The 27026-nt window shown below is 41.3% G+C and overlaps 1 protein-coding gene across 7 annotated transcripts; it reads right to left on the bottom strand.

Annotated features, from left to right (window-relative positions):
* Window positions 1–303: 303 nt before the first annotated feature.
* Window positions 304–21469, bottom strand: CEP152 (centrosomal protein 152). 7 transcript variants are annotated; one of them, XM_068695567.1, is made up of 27 exons: window positions 21325–21469; window positions 20657–20779; window positions 19235–19335; window positions 18920–18986; window positions 18366–18707; window positions 17747–17915; window positions 16844–16984; window positions 15881–16020; window positions 15379–15579; window positions 14611–14758; window positions 13292–13383; window positions 12571–12734; window positions 11294–11501; window positions 9666–9779; window positions 9425–9555; window positions 9090–9218; window positions 8799–8934; window positions 7828–8007; window positions 6883–7155; window positions 6620–6751; window positions 5834–6484; window positions 5177–5348; window positions 3596–3677; window positions 3394–3500; window positions 2445–2601; window positions 2046–2149; window positions 304–1786 (listed from the first exon to the last, which is right to left on the bottom strand). In XM_068695567.1, exons 2-27 carry the CDS (start codon window positions 20741–20743, stop codon window positions 786–788), a joined length of 5229 nt encoding a protein of 1742 aa, XP_068551668.1. In that variant the 5' UTR covers window positions 20744–20779; window positions 21325–21469; the 3' UTR covers window positions 304–785. The 7 variants fall into 7 exon arrangements, with proteins under 7 accessions (XP_068551668.1, XP_068551665.1, XP_068551664.1 ...); XM_068695564.1 differs by lacking the exon at window positions 21325–21469 and adding an exon at window positions 20981–21318; XM_068695563.1 differs by lacking the exon at window positions 21325–21469 and adding an exon at window positions 21012–21318.
* Window positions 21470–27026: the final 5557 nt, after the last annotated feature.

The raw sequence follows: 27026 nt of genomic DNA, 5'->3' as shown, positions 1-27026 counted from the left end.
AAGAAAACAGAAAAATGTTTGTTTTCATAACTGTATCCCTAGAAATGAAATCCCACTCCAAGAAAAATAGTATTAAAATAGTATTAGACACAGACGAAACATCTAAAACATACATTTCTTCTCTCAAATATGAACAGGCTTTTAAAGGGAAGTTTTGAAACCATCAAAAGAAAAATTACTACATTTTCAGTTTAAATTGATAGCTATTTAAGAAACACCTGCTTGTGGTTAATTTAACCTATACTTTCTTTCATCCAGTAGAAGCTTTGTTTTTGTTGTATCCAAGAGAAGATTACATGATAGTTGACTTGATAGTTGATTTGTTTTAATAATTAAAGTAAGTATTTACACTTTTATTATGAAGACACATACAGAGGAAGTAAGGGGGGGGTTCTTCAAAATAGAAAGCTCAATTGAAAAACTTGTTTCAAACATTTCTCATTGAGTTCTGAAGGAATTTTCACAAGCATTTAAAAAGTTTACCACAAGCTAAAGTAGCTTTGTTTTAAATAAACACTGCACACTTAATATAAAAATAGATTCTATTTAATAAACATACATAATACACTATAAACAGCTGTGAAAGTGTTATTCCAAAAGTAAACAGAACTCTGCATTTATATTTCAAGCAATTGCATAGAATTAGTTCATGCAACACAAATTCTGTAACATTGGTCACGAAACAGTTTTTTTCCCCTCTCCTCACACTTACATATATATATATTTTCCTTCAAATGTGGAATCATTGTTATTGGTTCAAGTTAAAAAAAAATAAATCAAAACCACTATCTTACTGAAGAGACTGGGGATTCCATGACGTTCTTTTCCAAGTATTTCTCGCAGCATTTTTGTGCATTTGAGTTTGGCAACACATTGAGCTGTGTGACAGCAGAGTTTGATTTGTCAGATCTGAGGAATGAAGTACACTCTGGATTTGTTTTCATCTGGCCTCTACTGTAAAACTTACTACTGTTTTTCACTTTGAGATTCTTGACATGGCCATTGGTGAGTTCTCTCCAAGTACCACCAACACTTTCATCGGCAGTGGAAAAAGATTCTTCACAGGATACAAACTTTGCCTGGATATTTGCATTGGGTTTTTGTTCAGGATGCACCACAGGCATATTACTACTACCCAGACACTGACTTCCATTCACAGAATTCCATTCACTGCAGCTACTTTCATCCCTTCTAGAGATTTTGTGAAAATCTGAGTTTTTTGTTCTTCCAGTTGTAGTTTTCCAGTTTCCACACAGTGGTATACATTCATCTTCTTTCAAAACTAATCTTTCATTTTGATTCTTCAGCACTTGATGAGATGGCTCTGAGACACCAAGGCCATCTGTAAGGCTGAGTGCATGCATATTATCTAACTTGACACGAAAGGCAGATGGAGAGGTATTCTGATGTCCTAAATTACTAGTTGCACACAGGAGTGGTTTATTCACATTTATGATAGGGCTGTATTTTTCTCTTCTTCCATCTTCATTTGGATAGAACTCTAACAGATGATCTCTAGTAAAGTCAACCAGATTTTTGGTATTATTCCCATTCTGAATATTTGAAGCATCTGTTTCAGGAAGCATATGTTGTGTTTCAGTCTGCGTTGCATCAAATTGCTGTCTCAAGTCACGTGGAACACGCTTATGAACAACTCTATCATTAGCTTTTTCAGTAATACTTTCGCCACAAGATTTGCTTTCCATGTGGTTTAGCCGACTTTGAGATAGGCCATCACTTTTTGAGTACTCTCCTCCGGTTGGCAGATCAGAATTTAGCAGCAGAGCTACAAGGCCAGGGAAGGAAACAGATTAATAGAAGGAAATGTTAACACTGGAAGAAGAAAAGGGCAGGGGGTTATTTGTTTGTATGCCTTTTTAAATAAAGATTTGTCAGTATTAGCACTGTCAGAATGAGCAGCGTATATTTACATATCTGTTCAGAACTTATCGAGAACTAGTACATCACCATACGCCTGCCTTTTCATTACTGCATCCATTAAATCTGTATTGCTAAGAAGAAAACAGCAATAAAACACAACTAACCTGAGTGGGTAGTTTTGCACTGGGACGTGTGTCGAAGAGGGGTTTCAAGTCCTTTAGCCATTGTAACAAGCTTGATGGCAGCATTCATTATTTTCTTCTCAGCTCTGACAAGAACCACAGAACATGAGAAAAAATTCAAAAACAATTCCTTTCAGATTGTACTTGAAAGTATTGCTAGCAAGAGCCAACAAACACTGAGAAGACAATATGTCTGACTGCTCAGCAATACTCAGGCATCAAGCTCGGCAGTGACCCCGTGACAGCCTTATCAGACCGGCAGCACTTCAGGCTGCACCACTGTTGCTCCAACACAGCCTGAACTGCCAGCAGACGAACAACGCTACGCTAAAATTTACGTAGCTCTTTCAAATATAGATTTCCAAACATGCTTGAGCTTACCTTTCACAGTTCCCATTATCAGTAAGAAGTTGCTGAAGACATGTCAAATAGTATTTCCGCATTTTCCGTGCCGTCTCTTGGCGCTCTCTTAAAACCTCTGCTCTAATCATAGCAGCAGCCCTCTCCTTACTTCCACGGATATAATTAAGCATATCACCTACACAAACATACTTGATTAGTGCTAGTTTTAACTGGGATGGGGAGGAGAACAAAAAGCAAGCAAACAGAAGGATTTTCGAGCACACTTGGAACAAGGCAGCAATGGCCCACATTTACCTGCCAACCTTCTTCCCAAGTCTCTGCACCTACTGCCGTTGATTGGCTCTATGCCACTGGAAGACCCAAAGCCAACCAGTACCAAATATCAGACACAGGAATTAAATTAGCTCGCTCTGCATCTTCAGCACAATTTTGCCAGCAGAAGGGGCAGGGACCAGAGAAGAATGTTGGCTGGCATATCCAGCACCAGGTATTCTTCCACAGAGGTACAGCTGACACTCGGGGACCCATTGTCCTCCAGTAAGGCTTGGGGCTGCACTCGAACCCTCTCCTCAGCCAGATGCCTGCTGACTAAGCCAGAAGGGCCAGAAAGCAGGACACAGAACCAGAGAAAAGCAGACGCCCCCTCACAACAAGTTGCTGGGCTGGCAGCTGCTTTGTGAGAGAAAAAAGATCAGCACTCCAAATTGCCTTTACCATTTAACAACACATAATGTAGTGCTACAAAAAAAATGAAGGCATAATGAGGCTTTGCCCCTCAAAATGAAGCTCGCCCAGCATCATGCCAACAATTCCATTTCTCACATTCACTCCAACAAGAAAGCAGACAGTAGTTCTTAGGTGACTTGGCTGTCAGACTCCTGTGCAAGCTGGCTCACGGACAAGGAAGCAACTGAGGGAGTTATTTTGCTCTCCTACCGTTTTAGTTAAGTAAGACTCCAGGACTTACTCTTAATTTTGCTCACAGTTGTAATGTACAGAGCACGCATTTCTTCCAGCCCTTTCACAGAGCAGCAGGACGTACAGGGTTTTGAGACACCTCCATCTGACAGTGACCTGAAAAGCATACAAGTCACACAGCATTCAAAAAGTAGCTTAGACCTGGTGAGCATCAGCTATTAAATCTTCTAAAAAGATATTTTTTTAAAGACCTTGGTGGTGTTCCCAGGTCTCTCAGTTTAGCCTTCACCTCACAGTTTTCGGCAGTTAGAGCTTCAAGAAACTTCTCATTTCCTAGAAAAGCAAGTAACAAACCATAAAACACTGTACTTGTTTACATACTCCAGTCAAGTTCAACATCAGACATCACAAAAACTGTTGCCTCTGGTAGAAGAGCTCCAGGTCACAAAGCTTCACCAGACAACATTCAGCTGTGGCAGTAACTACCATGCAGAAATCAAACATCGCACATTTTAGTAAAGCCTCAATACAAAATCATCTCAGACTAATTGTCACTGGCCCTCAGCACACAGCCAGCATGGCCAAGCCATTCTGAATTTCCCTTAGCTGACTCCCAGTGAGAACCTTTGCACCGTGCTGATCTTCAACAGCAATTCCTAAATGTGCCCAAAATTAATCTAACCCAACCCGGCTACTTCCAGAGCTCTACTGCAATCTCCTTTTGCTGAGAAAGCATGCATACACTGTCTTCGGCTAATTAAAATAACCACATGAGGCTGGAACCCCATTACAGTATGGGGTGGCAGCACTGATTGAGTCACTGAGCCCTCGCAGTCTCAGCAAACTCCTGTCCATGATCATCTGAGTCTTCACAGAGGTCTCCAAACAGGCAGCAGCAGGAGACTCCTAGGCTGAATTCTCAACTGTTCACTTATTTATTTATTTTCCAAACCAACAGCCAAACAGGGGCTTCTGGAGTCAGCTGGAGGAAACTCTCCCAGCTGGGAAGACTCACATGCGGCTGACTTAAGAAACTCACAAAGACTGGGCCTCTTCCAGGAGAGCAACGGCTGCTTTCCATAGCCAGGACAGGGAGCTCGAGAGACAGAAGGGCTGCACTACTTGCATTGTTTGGTGTTTAATAGATGGTTTGTTATTTTGGTGTTGAAGGAATTTCAAGCCACATTACAGGCATAAAGCCAAAGGCTCTCGGGCTTTCTCACTCAATGCTTTTTGGTTGCACAAGAACTCAAGCTAAGCAGAAAGCCCGAGAGAGATTTGCATGCCTCCCATGAAGTTTTGCCACAGCTACACACTCTCTGGCTTAGCCGTAGCACATGTGACAGCTTTGGGAACAGCTACAATGCTCAACCATGCACAGATTACAAAAGAGGAGGGAACAGGAGAAGGTGAAAGGGAGAAGCATTGCCCAGGGGAGTCACATTTCCTCAACTAAACTCTTCATCAAAACACACGGAAAAACTACCAGGCCAGGTGAAGTACCATTCCCAATACAACCGTGTCCTTGACACGACAGCAGAATTCCCTGTCTTGTCTAACAGCAGCAGCAAGAAGTACGATTTGGTCTTCAAAGCTCTTGCTGAGTACTTACTCATTTCAAAACAGCATCTAGACCATACCCTGCTCAGCAGGCTCAACACCTGCTTGCTTACAGAACTGTCACACACCAAAGGTAGTCGCATTCCTCCATCTATGATGTTAGTCAGAACAGCTACCTCTCCCTCTACCAGCCAGAGGCTCACCAGCCAAGACTGCTACTAACACACTTAGTTGGACGGCACAGTCTGCCAGAGCGAAAACAAGCCCAATACCTCCATCTGTTCCAGTTCTCTGCAGGGGCAGACATCTCAGCTTTCTTTGTGTTTCTGCTTGCTGACCAATGCCATACAAAGGAGGTGTCACCAGGTCTCCAGTTTCTCCTGTGCCTCGGGGCATGCTAGGGTATGCATTTTGACTGACATTACTCAGTAGCTCTCCATGTTTCTGCAATTGAAAAACACTCTTTGAAAACCCAGCACAGAGCCACACAAAGAAGAGCTAAAGGCGTGCTACAGCATACTGCTTAATTGCTTTAACTTAACAGAAATAAAAGCAAGCAACCCAAAGGAGACCAGTAGACCTAATAATTGCATCCCTGATGCTTTAGCCCTGCAGAAGAACTGAAGACAGCAGCTCAGATCAGGACATGATGAGTTTTGAACAGGCTCCCAGACTTAAGATGGCAGGTGTACCTCCTTAATTTATCTGCCTCAGTACTAAAAAGGAATGCTCCTAACTTACTATTCCTCTTCTTCAAACATTGAGAGTGTTAACAGATATGCTTAGCCTCTTCCTTTTCACTTGCTAGCTCGGCCTTAGCCCTCCCTCACAGGTCTAAAGGACTCTTCCTACCAGTAAACGTAGGTACAAGTCATCTGACTTCTCAAAACCCTCTTCTGGGTGGCACTTCGCACTTACAGAAAAATTACCTCTTTCCATTCTCGCTTGGCCTTTTCCAGAATTGTGTGAACTGTTCTTCTGTAGGCCTTCTGTAAGCATGCCTTCAGTTTGCCTTTGCACTGATTATTTAATTGATCAGGAGCATCAGAACACCTGTCCTCCCAGGAACACTTACTAGCTGCGCACTCAACTAGCTCTTCGTGGACTTCTTGCAATAAGTGCTCAAGCTCAATCAGAATCTTCTCCTCACAACGACTGAGCTCATCCTGAAGTCTCTTTGTTTCCTGAGCTTCCCACTCCCGCTGCTTCTTGTCCAGTATCATCTTAATTTCCTCCTCTTTCTGAGCAGAGAGACTGTTCTTCTGCTTTACAAGATCCTCCTTTGCAGTGGCAAGTACCTCATTAATCTTGTTTCTGTGGTCATCCAAGAACAAACGATAGTCTCTCTCATTCTGCTCTTGTATCTGCAAGATTTCTTCTTGCTTTTCTTTGTTCCACTGAGCACGGGCTCTGGCTAGTTCTGCTTTGATAGCCGCAGGCATTTCTTCTTTCTTTAGCTCCAGCTCCTTCCTGAGAGAAACCACCTTTTCCTCCAGTTCTTTCATTCTTGCTCCAGATCTCTCTGTATTCTCGTGTTCTTTCTTCCACTTCTCTTCGGCAGCTGAGAGAATCAGGGCTAACTGATCAACACATAAAACAGACCCAATCAACAAGCACAGCATTCATATCAAAGCGTAACTGCGTAAATTATTAAGTGTACCTCAAGTAAAGGAATAGCTGAATATCATCACCCAAATGAAAGTGTTTTCAGCTACCTGCTTTGCTGCAGTCCCTTTGTGTTCCCTTTCACACTTTTCTTGGTCTGTCTTCAGATTTACTTTGTACTCTCTGAGGTCTCTTAATACTTGCAGCCACTTGTCACGAGCTTGGGTTAAAGCTTCCTCTACCTGTAAGCGGGTAAAGAGCCTGCTTCAGTCACCACTCCAGGAACGTTTTTATTATTACTTGCACACAGCAGTGAAAGTTGTGCATGGCAGTTACAAAGGATCCAGGCAAATTTAATTATTTTTTTTGTTACCTGGATGGCAAGGTGTTTACAGTATTTATTTTCCAGTTCTATTTCAAGTTCTCTTAAGGGCTCTTCAGAGGACATATTTTCTTTCAGAGCCTTCTTGATCTGCAGCTTCTGATCTGCAATGATCCTTGCTAACTCTTTAAATGAAGCATCATCCACTACTGTCACTCTGTCAGTTTGACTGCCACAATCATTGCAGTCAGCTACAGTTCTTCTCACTTCTTCCAGCTTATTTTGCCATTCTCCTTCTATCTCTCCAATGACTTGTTCTATATTCTAACGAAAAACAAAACAAAACATTTTTAAGACAATTTGCCCATTATTCAAATATAAACACACCTGCACTGGCATTTAACAAGCAACAGTCAGCTTACACTAGTGAGCTTCCCTGACAGTGGAACACCAAAACCATGCTCTGAGAGCACCGAGGTTCTTCCAAGCCATGTCTCTATATGTCTGAAAAATCTGAAAAGCATCAAAACCTAACGCTTTGAGGTGCTTCTTAGTCAGTGGGTCCCATCATGCTCTCCCACTCCCCTGTGCCCTCCAAATACACACTTCCCACTATCTGTTTGGTAAAGGAGATGATTTTTCTTCCTCCTCCCAGCTTTACTCTGTGGGGAAGGAGACAAAAAAGCACTTTCTCAGTATAACCAAATCAAACAATACAAAGCATAAACAATCATCACCCAATTAGTGTGGAAAACTCCAGCATGTTATAGTTGTGATTACGGTCTGCATGCTGCTTTACAAGGTCTAACTCTGCAAAGCATACATCATACCTACTGACTTCATCAGAAGTGCCTGAAACAGCAGACCCTTACCACCCACCTCAAATGGCAGAAGCACAATGAGTAAGTCTAGTGTACATACATACATACATACAAGTCCTCCTTCTCAAAATAAATTGGTTGCTTCATTTGAAATCCCCAGGTAAAAGCTCCACACCTTTTTTTCTTCCTTCTCCCAGTGGGCTTTGGCTAATGCAACCTCCTTTTCAACCTGCTCTCTTTTTTCTTTCAGCCACTGCTGCTTTGCTGCTCTCATAGAATCACTGTATTTCTCTTCAAGCTTGCTTCTCAGAAGGCTAAGAGACTCTTCTTTTTCTTCTAGAAGATGTTTCTTGAGCTTGGCCAAAAAAAAAAAAAAGTGGCAATAAATAATAAAAACACACCACAGATGAAGCATTCTCCAACATATAGCAAATTGCCAAATTGCTCTGGTACAAGGCAATGAGAATGCATGAGATGCACTATACACTCTTTAGAGCCTGACTTTAGCAACAACCCCTAGGACAGGAGATCTGGCAGCTCTCAGAAAGAGGTGTAGTAAGGCACAAGATCAGAGGTTACTACAGGCTATTGCTCTAAAGCAATATTCTCTTATCTAGCATCTGCATCTTCCAGCACTTTTTCAGCTGCATCTCTTTGCTATGCTGGACGAGCAAGACAGCTGGCCTCCCTTCAGTCATTCTGCGCTCATAGCTTCAGGAAAGCAACACTGTTAACCAATGCTGCAGACTCCATTCGCTATTACTTACAAAGAAAGAAAAACCCACAGCATTTGCACATCAGGTTTCTACAAAGAGAAGAAAACTTGCACTGTCACTAAGGTCTTTTGGAAACAAGCTCGAGATTGCAATATCTCATGCTGCTGGCTGAATTGTCTCCAGGAGTCCACTTTATAAGAAGGACACCTGCGGGAAAAGGCATTGCTACTGGAAAGGGTTACTGCCACTGTTAAACCACACAACACAGCAGTAGGCTAACTTAACAACCAATAGGTCACACTGCTTATCTTGCTGATATGGCCGCATCTCTTCCAATGCTCTGCTCCAAACAAAGTTCAAGCCACTCCTGCACATTACATTTTTAAAACAGGATGAACTGAGAGTGGTGTGTAGGTATGTCCAGTAGTACCTTCTCTTCTTTCAGCTGCTGCTCTTGCTCAAATTTCTGCCTTAAAGTAGCTTCCAAGGTGTCCTTCTCACCACAGACTGCTATGTAACATTCCTTCACCGCAGTCATCTCTCTGTTCAGCTCCTCTATGGTAGCCCTTCACAACACAGATTACTCATTAGCAAACAGTCTTTACACTCACAGGACACTCAGTCTGTTTTATAAAAAGCATAACTAGCACCAAGGGCCAGACAGGAGCAGGAATGCTTCAGGAACAATGACAATAAAGAAGAGGGGAGAGAAAAGCCTTACTTCAGCTGTGAGACCCTCTCTTCGTGACTTCGTAGAAGCTGCTGTTTTTCTGCAGCATACTTCTCGGTCAACTCTTTCTCAAACTGGGCTTTCATATCCTCATGATGTCGCTGATAAGTTCTTTCACACCTACAGTTCCAGGAAAGGAAAACACTCTTTAGTCCCCCTTGTAAATGGAGTTCTGCTCTTCTTTAAGAAAGCAGAAGAAGAAAGGTTTCTTCTTTAAGAAAATAGATTTCCAGTGCAGACCCCTCCACACAAACAGCTGGTACACACACAGAGGATAAAAATATCACAAAAAAAAAAAAACAAGACAGAGTTAACAGTCAACCTACCTGTCAAGTGCTTCTTGCTTATCCTCATCAAAATCTTGAACCATCTTTCTCATCTGACAGCAGAGATCCTGGTTTGAGTTTTTCAGTTTTTCCTCATTTTCTTTCAGTTCTTCAATAGTCAAAGTATGTTTCTGGACAAAGAGAAGTCAAGTAACAGGCCAGTTGTAAGGAACCTTTTATAATGCAGGCTTTGGCTCTTTTATTTTTTATTTAAATGAAATACACAACATTTTTGTCTCACCTGAACTTCTTGCAGCAAAGTTTCATTTTCCTTTCTGAGTCTCCAAACTTCTTCTTTAAGATTATCAGGAACTAACAGATTGGCCACCAAAGGATCATTTATATTCTTCACTGCCTACAAGTAAAAAAAAAAAAAAAAAAAATTTATGATAACTTTCAAGATTTATATGCTATGAAAACTGATACTTTAAAAACAGTTACAGCTGTTGAATATGTTGAATATTTTACTTATAGAAACTAAAAAACAAAAAGCCCGAAGTAAATTATTGCAGTGCATCACTGCAACATCACTGTTATCCTTGAGAAACAACAGTACAAATTTTTTAAAAAGCATATACTCAACATTGAGTTTAACAAGCGTTACTATCCAATCAAGAGAGCATGCTTATGAAGCATACATACTATATTCCTGTCCCACATCCCAGTCACAATGTACAGATTACAAAAGCAGAAATTATAAATCCCATCATATAGTTGGAAGTTAATTAAGCAGTCAAGAGAGGTGTAGTATCAGTGATTTTTCATGGATCACAGAATGGTTTGCATTAGAAGGGACCTTTAAAATCATCTAGTCTAACCCGCTGCCACGAGCAGGGACATCTTCCACTAGACCACGCTGCTCAAATCACAGCACTCTCAGACATATAGTTTGATTTTGGGATGGACTTGTTCAGAGTTGAATTTCATGATCCTTGTGGGTCCCTTCCAACTCAGGATGTTCTATGATTCTATGACTTGCAAGGATGAGACATCCACAACTTTCTGGGGCAAGCTGTTCCCATACCTCTACACCTTCATAAACAGAGAATTTCTTCATTACATCTAACCTCAATCGACCCTCTTTCCAATTCAAAACAGTTACCCCTTATCCTATCACTACATACCCTTGTAAAAAGTCTCTCCATCTTTCTTATGAGCTCCCTTTTACATATTTGGGAGGCTCCAGTAAGGTTTCCCTGGAGCCTTCTCTGCTCTGGGCTAGGAATCACCAGCTTTCTCAGCCCTTCTTCATAGGAGAAGTGCTCCAGCCCTCTGAGCATTTTTGTGGCCCATTCTAACAGGTTTGCACCTTTCTCGTGCTGCGGGCCCCAAAGCTGGATGCAGTACTTCATCCAGTAGTGGAGCAGAGGGGGAGAATCACCTCCTGGGACCTGCTAGCCACACTTTTTATGCAGCCCAGAATACGATTGATCAAATTAAGAGAGTGAATGCAATGAGAAGGCAATCTATTTAATGTCTCATCAACGATACCATCAGCTTTCTCACAGAAATTACAAGTCTTTTGAGATAAAGAAAACCTACTTTATCCAGTGAAATATAGTTCTTCTAGAAAAGCAAAGTGGTTATTAAGTGTTACCAAGCAAATAATCCATCATATCTTATTAGGTCAGTTCTTATACATTCTGCCGAAGTTCTGCTATTCAAGTCGTTTCTTTTTCATCAAGGATACAAAAGAAGTCATCATGAAAATGACTATTTTCCTTAAGATCAAAGACAGATTTCTTAATTGCTGTGACCATAGCTCTCATTAAATTCTTTGACCTGTTTTCATAGTAAGTTTAAGTGATTTGGCTTGCTAAAACCCAGTACATCTTTACAAGGACTTAAAAACGTGTAAAAAGAACAAACCTCTGACTCTTTTGATGCTTTTTCTGCTTTCAACAACTGCTTGAGTTCCTCTAATGTCTTCTGGCAATCCTTAAGATCATTTTGTAATTGAGTAATCTGGTTTCTCTTCATTTTATTACTGCTCAATAAGCGTTCCAATTCAGCTTTTAATTTTACAATAATTTCATCTTTAGAGAGTTCTTCATCCATGCCTCTGTTCTGTATTATACTGTTAGGGAAGACATAACCAGATCAGCATTTAAAAGACAAAACACACTTATCTGAAAGGTAGTGCTAGCAGAAGAACAACTAACAGTACCAAAAACACAGAAGTTCAACTCTAAGATGCAAGAGGAAAAAGAATGAAAGAACACGAATACAAAAGCCATGTTTTCTCATCAAGCTGCAATTAACAGCAGAAAGAACAAATTTTCTGTATGTTTCCACAAAAGATCCATTCTCACATGACAAAGTACTTCAAGACAATTTGATTAGTTGTTTTAAAAACAGCTTGGGCATTAAGTAACTATGTAGAATCTTTGAGTAAATAGGTATCCATGCAATAACCCCTACAACCAGCAAGAAAATCAAGTATTTCCACAGGCAAAGATACGGCTGCTTCTTATTGAGAAGTTACGTTGCACTCCATATGCAGTTCAATTGCACAAATATATATATCATAGAATATATATATGTATATATGTGTGTGTGTATATGTATATATAGATACACACATATATATAATGTTCTCTACTACATTCCGGATTTTACCCACAGAGAGCTACACTTAAAGCAGGGTTCAAGTCTTGATGAACACCAGGCTATTCTCACATGCCATGCAATGCTGACTAGGCATAATAAGTGAAAGTCCTCCTTAGTTTTGCTGCATATGTTAAATGCTTTCTAACGTATTCTCAAGGCAATTGATAAAAAAAATGGTTAGGGGGTGTTGTTTCTTAGCACAGGCTTCTAACTTATAACGTGAAGACAAACCTATTTCATTTCTACAAATTCCCCTTCGCTCCAGAAAAAACACCAAAAAGAAAGGAACAATAACATAGTCCTTATGAAACCTGAAAATTTATTGAACAGAAATTAGGCATCTAATTTATGGTATTAGTTCAGTTTCCTGTTTCCCAAATTACCTGGCAACACACGCAGTATTTCAAGTATTTACCAAGAAAACCTACGTATTGATCCAGTAACACCATCTTTTACTAAAGAAATCGAACTCACATGTTACTTGTATAATTTCTTGGGGATTTTAGATTTTTCTTTCAGTAAGAATCATTTAATACCTGCAGAACCCTGAGTTTTTCTGGGTGATTTTTTTAATTCCCAAATCTACATAGGAATCACTGAGGTTTGTATGCTGCTCTCCGTCTGCATCATTCAAAAATACTCCAAATTTGGCAGCAGATTCATACAAAGTTATTTCTTCTTTCAGTTCCATTAATTCTTCCTTAAAGTAAGAGACAGAAAAAATAATACTCAAAGAAACTACAAATAAACATATTAAGACTATTAAGCTTACATGTATTACTCTAGCACCTACTAGGATTCATTACTTCAAGATGATAGGTTTAGAGAAGTCAAATACCTGAGCTGAACTGGAAAAACAGATTTGCATTGATATTTTAGAGGACTCCTTAGCATCCCCTCTTGTTGGCAAAAGGTAAGTTTCAGAAGATAATACCTCTAAACATCCTTATAGGCCCCCTATATCAGGGCACTGAATTTACATTCTTTTTTCAGAAGCAAGTTAGACAGATGTATGATATGATTTCTGCTGTTATACTTCCCCACCATGGTTTTAATTACAAAAATAAAAAATAAAGTTCCAGACACAATACTGGAAGATAAAGTAGTAGTAGTTGTTTACTGAAGGGAGTGCTAGCTTCCCCAACAAACGAATAAGAATTTCAACCACCAACCTGTTAGCTATAACGCCCTTCCCTTTAAAATCCAAACCAAATTAAAATCAAATTAAACATTACATATTTTATAAAATAAATTAACCTGCAAAGCCTTGTTCATTTTATTGCTTATCATATGTGCAGACTGAGCTTGTTGCAACTGAAACCGTAACTGATTTGTCTCCTGTATTGAGCCTATTGCAAAGGGGAAAAAAAAAAAAGGAGAGAAAAGGTAAATCAAAAACTTGCAAGAAAGATTATGCAATCTGAAAAAAGATCACTGTTAAAAATAGCCATGTTGACTCTGGTAATAAGTGTTACTCTTTCTCTTTCCCTGAACTTGCTAATACAAAATACAAAGAACAAAGGCAAGAATACCTCTCACTATATCAAACAGGTGAACTTGCATTACTACAGTTCTCCAATTTAAACAGCAATTTGTTTTAAACTTTGGGAACTATGGTGACTGTTTTTTTCAAAAATTTTAGTCACTTTAAAATTAATGACATCAGGAACAAGATTTGCCAAATGTTTGCTGTGCCAGAAGTTAGCAAAAACAGGACCATCTTAGAAAACAGGCCTCTTTCACCTCCTCCACAGGCAAGGAGTTTAGCTTTATGAGCTTGCTAATTTATTATTGGTCTAAGGCATTTGATAAACATAGCATGGAGAAAAGTCATGGTGATTGGCCAATTATCATATGTATCACTTATGCTACATAGTACAGATCTAATATGTTTTTTCCCCTCCATCCTCTCTCTAGAAAAGGCTCTCTCTAGAGACTTTTCTTCTAGACTAACACAGTTCTCAAGCAGAACATGCTGGAGTTCATTAAATATTTGGACAGTGCTTTTAGACATAGGATTTCTTTTTTGGGTGGTCCTGTGCGGAGCCAGGAGTTGGGCTCAGTGATCCTTGTGGGTCCTTCCAACTCAGGATACTCTCTGATTCTGTGGTAATCCATTAAGAAAGACATTTTATTTACTTAAGATGTCTGGATCCTAAGAAAGGACATACCTAATTATTAGAAGACTTCAGTCTCTAAAGGTAGGCACAAGTCACACACAAAATCAGCAAAAAAATCCCACACACTATTGCTACTAATATAAATTCTCAAGAACCAGCCTCCAGCTACAAAAACAATTATTTTCAAATTAAAATCTCTCAGATTTGAATTTTGAATGGCAATTCAGGGTTGTTCTTTTACTGTACAAGAAAACAGCAAATCTTTGCTTCTCAAAGACTTATCTGTTGAAAACCACTGTTTATACTGAAACTTCTCAAAATTAGGAGCTTTAATTCTGCTACTGCTGTATTTGAATTGTTGATTCCATTTCAATAGGAACGCAGATTTGCAGTTTCATACTTCAAAAATTTGAGTCGTATCTGCAAGAAAAGATAAGGTATGAGTACAAGGCTGACCTGTTTGCAGTAAGTTTGCACACTGCTTTTGGCTTTCTTCTAGACTTCTTGTCAATCTATTTATTATTTCAGTTTTTTCACATTTGGTTTCTTCAAGCATTTTCTCCAGTTGGTTAACATGCTCTCCTAGATTTTTGCAGAGTTCTTTCTAGGAAAAATTATTATTTTTATTCATGTTATAAACATCTACCAATCCAGGACAGCTCCAGATACAGGAAAAAAAAAAAGAGGTAACACATAAAAGACATTGGAAGAAAATATCAGTCCTAAGGGGAAAGAAAGACCTTCTTTCATGGGAAAGAAGATGACAATTTATCAAGGTCTGCTCACAGTACATTGTTTGAATATATTAAATAGCATGATGGACTCTTATGATATAAGACGTAGAGTAAGTTGCATAACTATGTGACAAGGTTAATTCTTTTCTTTCCTGGATAGATTCCTAGGTAGTCAATTTAAGAAAAGATTGCTCACAGAATGAAAGCCCAAGAGGGACGCTAAGACACTGAATTCTTGCTTCCCCCAGTAAAACAGAGCCTCTTCTGCATCTGCTACTAACAGTTTCAAATTACAACTGCCTGGAAATGTTTACAAACACATACCACACAGGCTTCATAATATTGAGACTTACATGGAATCTTCCTCCCATTCAGCAAACACCTTCCATAAGGAGATATTTGGATTATAGGCCAAGAAGTGCAGTTTTGGAGATGTGGAGTTCTGCAGCTTCTGCCGCAAAGCACTCAGTGTCCTATAATAATTTCTCACCTGCTCTCGGAGTGCAGATTTTGTAGCATCAAGGTTCTGCTCTAAGGACAATACTTGCTTTTCATGCTTCTGCTTGAGTGCTGAAATAATGGCATCATGCTGTTCTCTGGCTCGTTGAAGGGCATCTGACCGCTGAAGTTCTAGCAGCTGCTTCTGCATGCTTTCCATGGCTACCTCTGCCACTTTGGATTGCTTCACTATCTGTAGGAAGAGTATTAGAGTAGCTCCCAATTACATTTATTTTACCTTTGCTCCAATATTCCGTATGTCAAATCAGTTTTTCATGCAAGAGTTGCTGAAAATCCTCAGATATTGCCTAGATTTTAATACAAGTTATTTTTCCACCAATACATTCCATTCATTCACCATATATTCATGCTTCTGCAAGGATTATGAACAGTGTGCTGTGAGATCAGCAATTATATATGTATTTAATGCAAATGCACTACAAATATCCTGTAGAGATCTTCTACAATAAACAGTTTAAAAATATTTATAGTACCTGCTCTTCCTTGGCAGTAAGAGTCTGAATTTGAGTTTCAAGTGCCTTTATTTGACCTTCAAGATGCACTTCCCGTTCTTTTCCATTCTGATAGAGTTTTTGAGATTCATGAAGGCTAACAGCCAAACCATCCTTTTCATCTGAAGAGAGAAACATAGTAATTGCATGAGAAACGCAGCCACAACACGGAATGTGGCTGTTCGGTACCCTAGCTCTACAAAACTATTCTGTGAGCCCCCTTATACTATAGGCAACAAGCAGAAGTCAGAACAAAGAAGTTCAGTTAGTCTCCATCTGGCAACCACTTTCTTCCTCTGATAGCTGGAAGCACTCTATGTTGTACCCTCAGAAGTCAGGTGGAAACCATCCTGTTAGCACTCAGAACTATCATCATTCCTTAACAATTCTTAAGGGAGAAACAAAGTAATTCCCCCACAGAAACAGTCAAGACATCAAAGTGGTTGACAAAGTCTTCTCTCTCTGACACTCTAAAAATTACATTCTTAATTCTGTAAGTTCTTAGCGTGTTTCTGTAAGAAAACAAGAGAACAAGACAACCACTAATCTCCACTACAGCTCTGATCACTTTGGAAGGCACATTTCTCCTGTTCTTTGTTGTTGTTTGTACTTTTAGCACACTACTTTTGCAAACTTCTCATTTTTCTGAGCATTTCTGATGCCAAACACATGGGAACTCTTAAATACAATGGTAGTCTTGAGAAACAACGCATTGTAAGTTCAGACAGTTATGCAGCCAAGCACTAATGAAGGGAATTTTCTTTAAAATAGTGTTGTGAGAGAGGGTTAGATCTCCATAATCCTGAGTTGAGCTTGTAAACATGATCGATACTTGCAGAGACGCTACATAAATCATAGTTGCTAGATATTATAAATAAGTTCGCTATAAAAAAGTTGCTAGATATGGATAAAATCTAAAAATCAGAGATCAGTATAATATTTTACCTTTGACCATTGAAAGCTGATGACTCAGATACCTAATCTGCTGTGCACTCTTTTCTAGCTTTTCATTAAATTCTTCCAGTTGTCTTTCTCTTGCTTTATTTAGAGCTTGAAGCTGAAGAATCTGCATATTCTCTGAAGAATCTGCCAAATTTCAAATACAGTATTCTGACAAGTCAGCACAGTCAATGGTCACAACTTGGTTGGCTCTTAAGTAATTACTGCCCCAAGGTATTTATTCCACATAGTGCCAAATTCAATATTAATCCACAGCAGTATATGATGTTTTATCCATGTTTGATTCACATCACCTGAGTTGCTCTGTTAGGTTTGAATTTCATTGTTAGCACCTACAATTCTCCAGCTATCAATAATAATAAACCCAGAGAAATATTTGCATGATGTGAATTCAGGCCCAGTTTAGTGGCAACTGTAAATTTTCAAGATGGACAACGAGCAAAGCAGTTCTGTCATATTAAGTGGACTTAACAGAAAAGCCTCAATCTGGCATCGATCAACGCATGACTCATCCAGTAGAGCACTTTTTTGTTTTCCAGTATTATCGAGACATAGAGCACAACACAACTTGAGATCAAGCCATCAGAAGGATAAAATGTGTTGGGGTTTTTTTGTTCTTGTTGTTCAGTCTCACCAGTCAATACTACATTTAAGTAGTCTGAAATTCAAATACCCCAAAGAAAAGCTGATTTCTAAATAAAGAAATCAAATAAAAATAGGCTATCCCAATATAAGTTCAGAACAAAATAAAAGATCATATATACACACATATCTCAAAATACTGTTAACGGTTCTCTAAAACTTACTGAAACCGATAGGTTTTCTGCTGATGATTTCCAATGGACTTTTCACACAATCTTATTTCAAGTCTAAATAAGAAGCACTTACTTTCATCATTGCCCAAGAATTCATTCTGCAAATCTTCAAACATTTCATTTCTTCTCATTCCTTCCGGGGTTACTGGATTTTTTTGGTGAACTCCATTTTGGTATGGTTTATATGTCACTTTGTAAGTTTCCACTGACTGGCCACTAACAACTTCAGATGCAACAAACTGCTGTTTTGACAATATATAAGAACAAATAAATGAAAGCTACAACTGTAGTTTTCCATCAATTAAAATATTTTTCCTTTCTGCTTCACAGAAAGGAAATTCAGCACACATCATTCAACTGAGATGGAAATTTCAATCAAGGTTTCTGCTTTAGCAGATTGGTGAGGCATCAACTTCAACAAAGTCATCACACATTTAAGTGCATCACATTTATTCTACCTCATGGACTTTTATTTCTTGCTCTTTTTGGCTAGCTAAGTATCACACACATGCAAAAAACCTAGATATCTAATGCTTTCTTGTTTTCATACACAAAATTGATCACAGAAGCCTCCCATTGCTGTTTTACCTGATAATAACAGACTGAAAACATTTGGAAATATTACTTACCAGCAGCTAAAGACCTATGAAAATTTTCACAAGGACAGAAAAATACGTAAGATTCTGAAATACCTTAAGATGTTCCTTTGAAGCATCTGGGAAGTTTATTATTTTACTTTGTTGACAGTTAAATTCTGGTATATGGCCATTTGTATATGGTCTAAAGTTTTCAGGAAGATGATACAAATTGTTCTGTTGGTAGCACCTTGGACCATTAAATCCATCTCTACCAAGAAAGACATTATCTGGATCCTCTTGAATGTTCTGGTTACAGTAATCTTCTTTAGCATCATATAAACATTTTTTCTCTTCATTATGTAGGCCATTCCAATTCTTGGCATGTTTTTCAGCATGATCATCTTGCTGGTCACACAGAAATTGTTCAGGATACAGATTTTGTCCTTCCTCATAATTCTATAAATGGATAAGAGGTTTAGAATTTGCTCTCTGAAAACTCAGATTTTTCTTTGTGGAGTTACCAGCCCTCAAGGTCAAAATACTTCAGATAAATAGCAAAGTAAGCCACCAACACAAGAAGAACTCCTCTAGTGAATTCAGAGAATATTTAGTGTGTTACTACTGACAAGCAGTTCCTACTCATTACACCTCTGCTTAGACAAACTTACATTTTGAGGATCAACGACCAATGGATGATCATTCCACCGTCCATCAGGCTTCCGAGGCTCAACTGACCTAGAGAAAGACGATACACTTACCTAGGGTACTCATGACCTAACGAAGCAAAACAAACAAACAAAAAACTACTTCATTAAAGTAAATGGCAACTACCTTATTTCTCAAAGAGCCCCTGCCATACTGCCTACTGCACTACAGCACTCCTTTTACGTGCAGTGCTCTCATTTACCCCATCAGCTGAGACTTGGCTCTGCTCTTAAAAGCACAACTTAAGAATAACAAAAATAAAGTACAAAGGGACTTACTGCTCCTCGCTCTCATGAGTGCTACTGTCTGAATAGCTGGAGAGCTGGTCTCCACTGTCCTCCAGCATATCATGGGGAAGGTCTGTCAAGAGTTGTTGCAGCTGAAGCAGAACAAACCATATGCATTTCAAAAGATCATATACGACTTCATGCAAAGACAGGCATACACAGATGAAAGAGGCCACTTGCACAAAACCCTGACTTTCCTCCTCCATTGAAAAGGACATCATTCTTTGACAACACTGGAATTCACAGAGATTTGCACCACACAATGCTTAAGAGACTACAGTTACCAACCTAGGAATTTTTCTGGTAAAGTCCTGTGACAAAAAGAATCACACCCAGAACAGTTAAGGGAGAGGCTACCGGAGAGATGTGTCCTAGGATAATCGGTTAGTGATCATGCTGAGATATCTCTTCCCTTTATGCTGGGTAAGAGGTACTGGGCATTCAAAGCCTGCTCTTACTGAGAGAAATACACGTGTAAAAAAGCGTTTCCTTACTCTTAGAAACTCCTGTGTTTCCGTTTGTGCTCATTGCCTCTTGTTCTATCACTGGGCAGCACTAAGAGCGCAGCTATGTCTTCTTTACACCTTCCCTTCCAATATTTACATACAATGATAAGATCACCCCCAAACTTTCTCCTCTCCAGACTGAACAGACTCTGCTCCCAGCATTTCCTCGTAGGAGAGCTGCTTCTCTCAACTCCCTGAACAATATTCTTTATCAGAGTAGAAAGTTTTGGGTCTGAAGTAAAGTTCTCTACCATGTTTGCAGTAACATCTTTAGAAGTCACGCATCTATTGGTTTTGTACATGTTTTTGTGAATTTGTCTTTACATTACCTATGCTAAAGAACGGGACACCATCTCAGGGAAGCTACCTCATGTGAACATGATTTACCAACCCATACAAAACCACTTCACACATTCATATCAAATGCATATTTTTGCTAATTTCCTTTATGAAACAAACAGAATAGAAACACCTAAAATATTTCCACTAAATAAAAAAAAAAGAATATATTTTTCTAGGTATTGGAGGATCTAATTTATAATCAGTAGCTTATAAAAGTGGTTACTCGTTTTTTTCTGGGCTAAGTAGATTTTCACAGAGAGCAACACTTTTCTTTCATAAGTAATTACAGTAAGCATAAAATCTGTGGAAAAAAAAAAAAGACCAGAAAAAGTAGAGCAACTGCACCTTTTAGCGCTCTATCTACTGCCTCAGCAACAGATTACAGCCTTCCAGTCTCTACATATGCCATTGCTTAAGATGCACCATCTCGTTATCTCATACTTTATATGTCCCTTTTGCAAAAGTCTGTACCCTGTATTTTGCTCATATCAAAGAGAATATAAATCTAAACCAAAATGGTGGTATGCTAGTTATGAAAACCATCACATAAACTTTTTTTTGAAACCTCTTGTTCTCTTGCGTAGTCCTCTTGGTCATAGTCTTCATCATCATGTTGAGTTTGTAGAGCTCCACTATCAAAGTCAAGGGACATCGTGGTCTAGCAGTGTTTTTGGGTATCCAGCAAAGCCTATCACAAGACAAGACAATATCATACACGGGTAAAAAAGTAGGGAGGAAAAAGTCATATACTGAAAAGTACCACGCTCCCCTCCTAAATTAAGGAACCAAACACAAATATTTTTGGCACAAACACTGCAAGTTATCTGTGCGGCTCGCTTGAGTGGCTTTTTGTTTCTAGGTGAGAGGGGTGGTTTTCGTTTCTGAGCACCTCCTAGGTGACGCCATGAAACGACACCAACCCGAGCGCCGCGGTGCCTCCCCCGGTGCCCTCACGCTGCGTTCCAGAAGCCCTGCGGTGCCGACCACGGCCCCTTCCCGCCCGGAGCCGCGAGCACACAGCCGCCGGGCCGGCTCCCCACCGAGCTGCGTGACGACGAGCCTCGGCCGCCCGGGGACTCGCCGGCAGCGCCCTCCTCACGGCACCGGGAGCAGCGCGGGGCGGCGGCGGCAGCCTCGAGCCCGTGCCCTCAGCGCGGCCCCGCCGCCGACACCCGCCGGGCCCCGCAGCCGCAGCCTCCGCCGGCACCGCCGCTTTTCCGCGTGACAACCGACCCTGCGCCCGCCGCCTCGACTGACAGACGAGAGGGCCAATCACCGCCGCGCTGCGCAGGAAGGAGGCGGGCCGACGGGCACGCGCTCCCGCCCCCAGTAGAGTTGGGCTGCGCCGCAGAGCTCCCGTCCCGCCCGTTCGAAAGCAGGCGCGGAAGGAGGCGGGAAGGAGGACGGCGCGCCGATTGGCTGAGCAGGCGGCCAATGGCTCGTGCGCGGTTTGCGGAGGGGGCGGGGATTCTGCAGTGCGCACGCGCGCGGTGCGGAGCTTGGCGGGAGGGGGCCGGGCGCCATCTCGCAGCAAGCCGGGGCGGTTGCCAGGCAACGCGCCGTGGCGTCGCCGGAGCGCAGCTCCCGGGGCTTCCAGGCAGGCCCAGCGGGGCGGCGGCTCGCTATCGCGACTTATGTCGTGACGGCAGCTGGCAGTGTAGCCCTGAGGGGGGATCTGGAGGGCCCGTCGTCGTTCCGCTCCTCCCACTGGCGTGCCAAAGCCGCCGCCCCTCGTCGGCTGGCCCTGCCCGCGCCCACAGAGCGCGGCTGGCACAAGATGGCGGCGGCGCCGGGCAGGGGGAGCGAGCCTCTGTCCCGCCGAGCTCCAGCCGGGAGGGCCTGTGTGGGCTCCCTGGTCTCCCAGTATTGTAATCTGATTTAATAAAATAAAATAATAATAAAAGTAAAGCTTCTGGGTTCCCAAACTCCTTCCACAGAATAGCCTGTAGCAAACATTCCAAAAAAAAAAAAGATCAGGAAGGTTTCTCAATGAGTGTTCGATGATGAGGATGATATATAACATCTCCATCTGGTGACACTTACCCTCAGCTGTAAAAGTGCTTCCTGCCGTAGTGATTGAATCATTTGTTATAATGTTTTTATTGATGGGTGCAAACAGATACGTATGTTAATGTGTTTCAGTGAAATGTATAGACCCCTTGTAAAAGAATTAATATGCTAAGGCAAATTTTCCCACAGCATTCTCCTCAAGAAACTAACTGTTCTTGGCATGGACTGGTGTGCACTTTGTTGGGTTAGAAACTGGCTGGGTAGCTGGGCCCAAAGAGTTGTGGTGAATGGAGTCAAATCCAGTTGGAGGCCAGTCACTAGTGGAGTCCCTCAGGGCTCAGTACTAGGGCCAGTCCTCTTTAATATCTTTATCGACAATATGGATGAGGGCATCGAGTGCACCCTCAGAAAGTTTGCAGATGACACCAAGTTAGGTGCGTGTGTCGATCTGCTCAAGGGTAAGAAGGCTCTGCAGGAGGATCTGGATAAGCTGGACTAATGGGCTGAGGCCAACTGTATGAGGTTCAACAAGGCCAAGTGCCAGGTCCTGCACCTGGGGCACAACAACCCCAAGCAGAGCTACAGGCTGGGAGCTGAGTAGTTGGAAAGCTGCCTGGTGGAGAAGGACCTGGGAGTGATGGTTGATAGTCGGCTGAATGTGAGCCAGCAGTGTGCTCAGGTGGCCAAGAAGGCCAACAGCATCCTGGCTTCTATAAGAAGCAGTGTGGCCAGCAGGGCTAGGGAGGTGATCGTCCCCCTGTACTTGGCTCTGGTGAGGCTGCACCTCAAGTACTGTGTTCAGTTTTGGGCCCCTCACTACAAGAAGGACATCGAGGTGCTTGAGAGAGTATAGAGAAGGGCGACGAAGCTGGTGAGGGGCCTGGAGAACAAGTCCTACGAGGAGCGTCTGAGGGAGCTGGGATTGTTCAGCCTGGAGAAAAGGAGGCTCAGGGGTGACCTTATTGCTCTCTACAGATACCTTAAAGGAGGCTGTAGCGAGGTGGGGGTTGGTCTGTTCTCCCACGTGCCTGGTGACAGGACAAGGGGGAATGAGCTAAAGTTGCACCAGGGGAGGTTTAGGTTGGATATTAGGAAGATCTTTACTGAAAGGGTTGTTAGGCATTGGAACAGGCTGCCCGGGGAAGTGGTTGAGTCACCATCCCTGGAGGTCTTTAAAAGATGTTTAGATGTAGAGCTTATTGATATGGTTTAGTGGAGGACTGGTTAAGAGTTAGGTCAGAGGTTGGACTAGGTGATCTCAAAGGTCTCTTCCAACCTAGATGATTTTATGATTCTGTGAAACTAGTTATTATTCTCAGGGTGTACTAGTAACTGTTATAAGTTGCCCCCTTAATTAATTTTCAGAGAGCATTGCATTAATAATAGAAAGGAATTTATTGAGTAAGCAACAGCAAGCAAAACAGCGCTGGGCGGCCGGGGAGTCTCGGCTCCACCAACAGCACGCACCTCACCCCCGCCAGGGTCCCTTTTTATATCTTGGTAATTCCGGGATTACGCAGCACATCCTGGTATATTCTGCAACTGCGTGCACTGTTGCTAGGGGGTCATCTCTGTCCCTCTGGTGGTCGTGAAGATGAAGGCCGTAGTCTTCCTCAGCGTTGTGGTTCAACTTCTTTCTTTATTTGGTCATGTTGGCCCAGCGTGAGACAGGAAGGCAGGATGTTGATACACTAGTTTAGCAACTTATCAGGAGATGGTTACACGAGCTTTGCAGCAGTGTCTTTAAACAAAAGAGGTAACTGAGATGCAGAAGGAGAGAAGAGGGGGGGGGGGTCTCTTTTTTGTTACATTAAGCAAAAGAATTTTCATAGTGTCTAGCCAAGCATTATACAGCTCCTTACTTCAGCAGGGAGTTTTCACAACTCCCGTTCCTCAAACAGAACTCCTTGTTTTTTTACAAAAGACAGTGAACAAACATTTATTGTGTATTACAATCCCTCCTTTTTCTTTTAGTTACTCATTTTGTTCATTGAAGCTCTGCAATGCCTGGCTACTAAGAACTATTTCCTCAACATCTTCACAAGCATTTTTAAATGAAGTTTAAATTAAGTTGTTTTTAAAAGAAGACTGCATGTGCCTGAAGGTTATATTAACCTTTTCAAAACCAATACTTTTTTAAACTTTCCAGAAATCAAATTATTTTAATATAGCATAATTAATTCCAAATTATTTTAATATAGCATAATTAATTCTAAGACTTCTACATGGGAGATAGTGTAGTTTACATGAGATGGCTGGTCCATGGAGAAGAAGCTGAGTAAAGGTGAAGCCAGCGATAGAAGAATGGGGGCTTGTTTAATCACATTAATGATTTATAAATAATTGTTATTATTAAAGCCAGGAATGGAAGAACGGGGGCTTGCTTAATCACATTAAAATAGATGTTGCTGAGTGTCTTTGCTTACTACTGTGCAAATTAACCAAAACAAGGAGTCACAGGGCTCCTCACAGAGGATGTTTCCTGACAAAAATGGGGAACCTGTCTCAAAATCAGCTGAGATCGACCTTGTGGTTTGGACAAGAGCTAGGAGCAGTTGAGTCTGGCAGGGGGTCAGCTAGTGGTGATGAAGAAGCATTATCAGCCTTCATCCCCAGAACCCTCTGATGACTACCACCAGGCGCAGATGGGAGGAGTTTATGGAAATTACTTCTTGGAGCTAATTTTAATACAAAGCAGGGATAGGTTATGCATATGTATAGGTGTATTGGGAAACTTCATGCATATGTAACTCTTTACTGCATGTAACCAACGCAAGTTGCCGCGTTAGGGTGTGTGTGCCTTTGGGAGCTATCCCGCATGTACCCAGCGCTGAAACAAACCACATATCTACTTTATAACTCATTTGCTTTGAGTTGTAGAGTTCTTCAGCAAATCAAAGGCACGTAAAAGTTAGGAACTCTGAATCAAGTTCCTAGTTCCATTCCAGAAAAAAAAAAATATGGATGGAATTTATTCTAGGAGAATGCCTGTAATTGTTTCGATTCTTTGTTTTCTCTGTTTTGCATCAAGAGATTTCGAGTTACTTGTTTATTTGTATTGGGTTTATGTGGTAAGGTTCTGGTAGCAGGAGGCTGCACAGGTTGCCTCCGTGAGAAGTCCAGAAGCTGCCCCATGTCAGATCAGAGCCAGCTACAGCCAGCTCCAAAAGGGACCCCACCACTAGCCAAAGTTGAGCCTGTGAGCATTGCTGTTTACGCCTCTGTGAGAGCAGATTTAAGAAAGGGAAATGGCACTGTGCAACAGCAGCTAGGAGAGAGAAGTCAGAAACTGTAGAGAAACAACCCTGCAGTCACCAAGGAGGGCAGGAGGTGCTGCAGATGTTGAAGCAGAAGTCCCCCTGCAGCCCATGGGTCTCACATGAAGCAGATCTCCACGCTGCAGCCTGTGGAGGAGCCCCCAGTGTAGCAGGTGGATGTGGCCTGGAAGAGGTTGCGGCCCATGGAGAGCCCCTGTAGGAGCAGGCCCCAGGCCATAGCTGCAGCCAGTGGAGAAGAGCCCACACACAGGCAGGGAATCTGGGGGGAGTCGCAGTCGATGGGGGAGTCATGCCGGAGCAATTTGCTCCCGAAGGATGGACCCTGTGGTGTGGACCCATATGGGAGCAGCTCTTGAAGAGCTGCTGCCTGTGGGAAGCCTCTGTAGGATTAGTTCATGAAGGACAGCATCCCATGGGAGGAATTTCATGCTGGAACAGCTGCCAAGAGTGACCACAAAGCAGCAGCACAGTCAAAGTGTTATGGACTGACTGTAACCACCATTTCCCAACATCAGTCAGGGATGTAGGAAAGGGCAGATGGAAGGAAGGCATTTTTAGTTTGCTTTTAGTTCTCACTGCTGTAGCCTGTTATGAACAGGCAATAAATTACATTAATCTCCCTTATGTTGAGTCTGTTTTGCCCATGACTGTAATTGGTGAGCAATTTCCCTCTCCTTATCTCAATCCATGAGCTTTTTTTTCTGTTGATTTTTCCCTCATTCCGTTGAGGAGGAGTGAGAGAGCAGCAAGATGGTGTTTAGCTGCCTATCAGTTAAATCACCACATTATTACATTAGCACCCAGTTAATTAATTTTTCTTCCCTTTTTCCTTCGGAGTTTTATTTCACATACAAAAGAATTGGGAACAAAACAAAGATTCCTGTCTTGCTTCTGTTAAAGTTAGTGATATTCAAAGAGAGAGACTTGGACTGTGTTGTACTGTGATCCAAACATCACATAATCGCTGTGGCTGTTTTTGCCCATTGGTAAACTGAAAATGGTGAAATGCAAACACTATTTTTCTAGTTGTCAGTAGCTTTGATTTATACTAAAAACAGAGACGGAGTTTCACACATTTGCTTTCTATGACCTGTCATAAAATTCAGCTTTGATGAAAAATATCAAAATTACCTTATGCAAGTCATTCTCTTCTCATGACATGCCACAGAAATAGCTATTTTTGTTTTGTAGTTTGCTCAGTGAAGTCATGTCAAGCATTGTACACTATATTAAGTTTGGTAAGATGTATGAAAATGTATACTATGCAGAAACTCTGTATCCCACTCACAGTTTCTTGCCACCTGTCCTTGCTGTGGCACAAAATTTGAACATGAATTTCTATTGGGGGCCTTTTTTGCAAGTGGGAACCTTGGACATGATGGAACAGGCATAAACTTGATATGTTCTAAAGCCCTGAAATATCACTAATGCCAGACTATTATCAAAGAAATGAGTTACCAACATTTTAAAGCTTCTCACCACTTCAGTATATGCAATTGAGTTTTTTTAATCACATTGTTATCAAAGAATGAAATATATTTTGTGCCTACTAGCTGAGGAATGGAATAAAGCTGGTTTTAGACTGCTCTAAATGTGGCTCTTTACATCATATTCTCCCCTTGAAGAAAGTGTATCTTAAATTATTTT

Source organism: Anas acuta, chromosome 12 (assembly GCF_963932015.1).
Source record: "Anas acuta chromosome 12, bAnaAcu1.1, whole genome shotgun sequence".
Lineage (NCBI taxonomy): Eukaryota > Metazoa > Chordata > Aves > Anseriformes > Anatidae > Anas > Anas acuta.
Note: the sequence above shows the minus strand (reverse complement) of the source record. Positions and strands in the feature narration are given on the sequence as shown.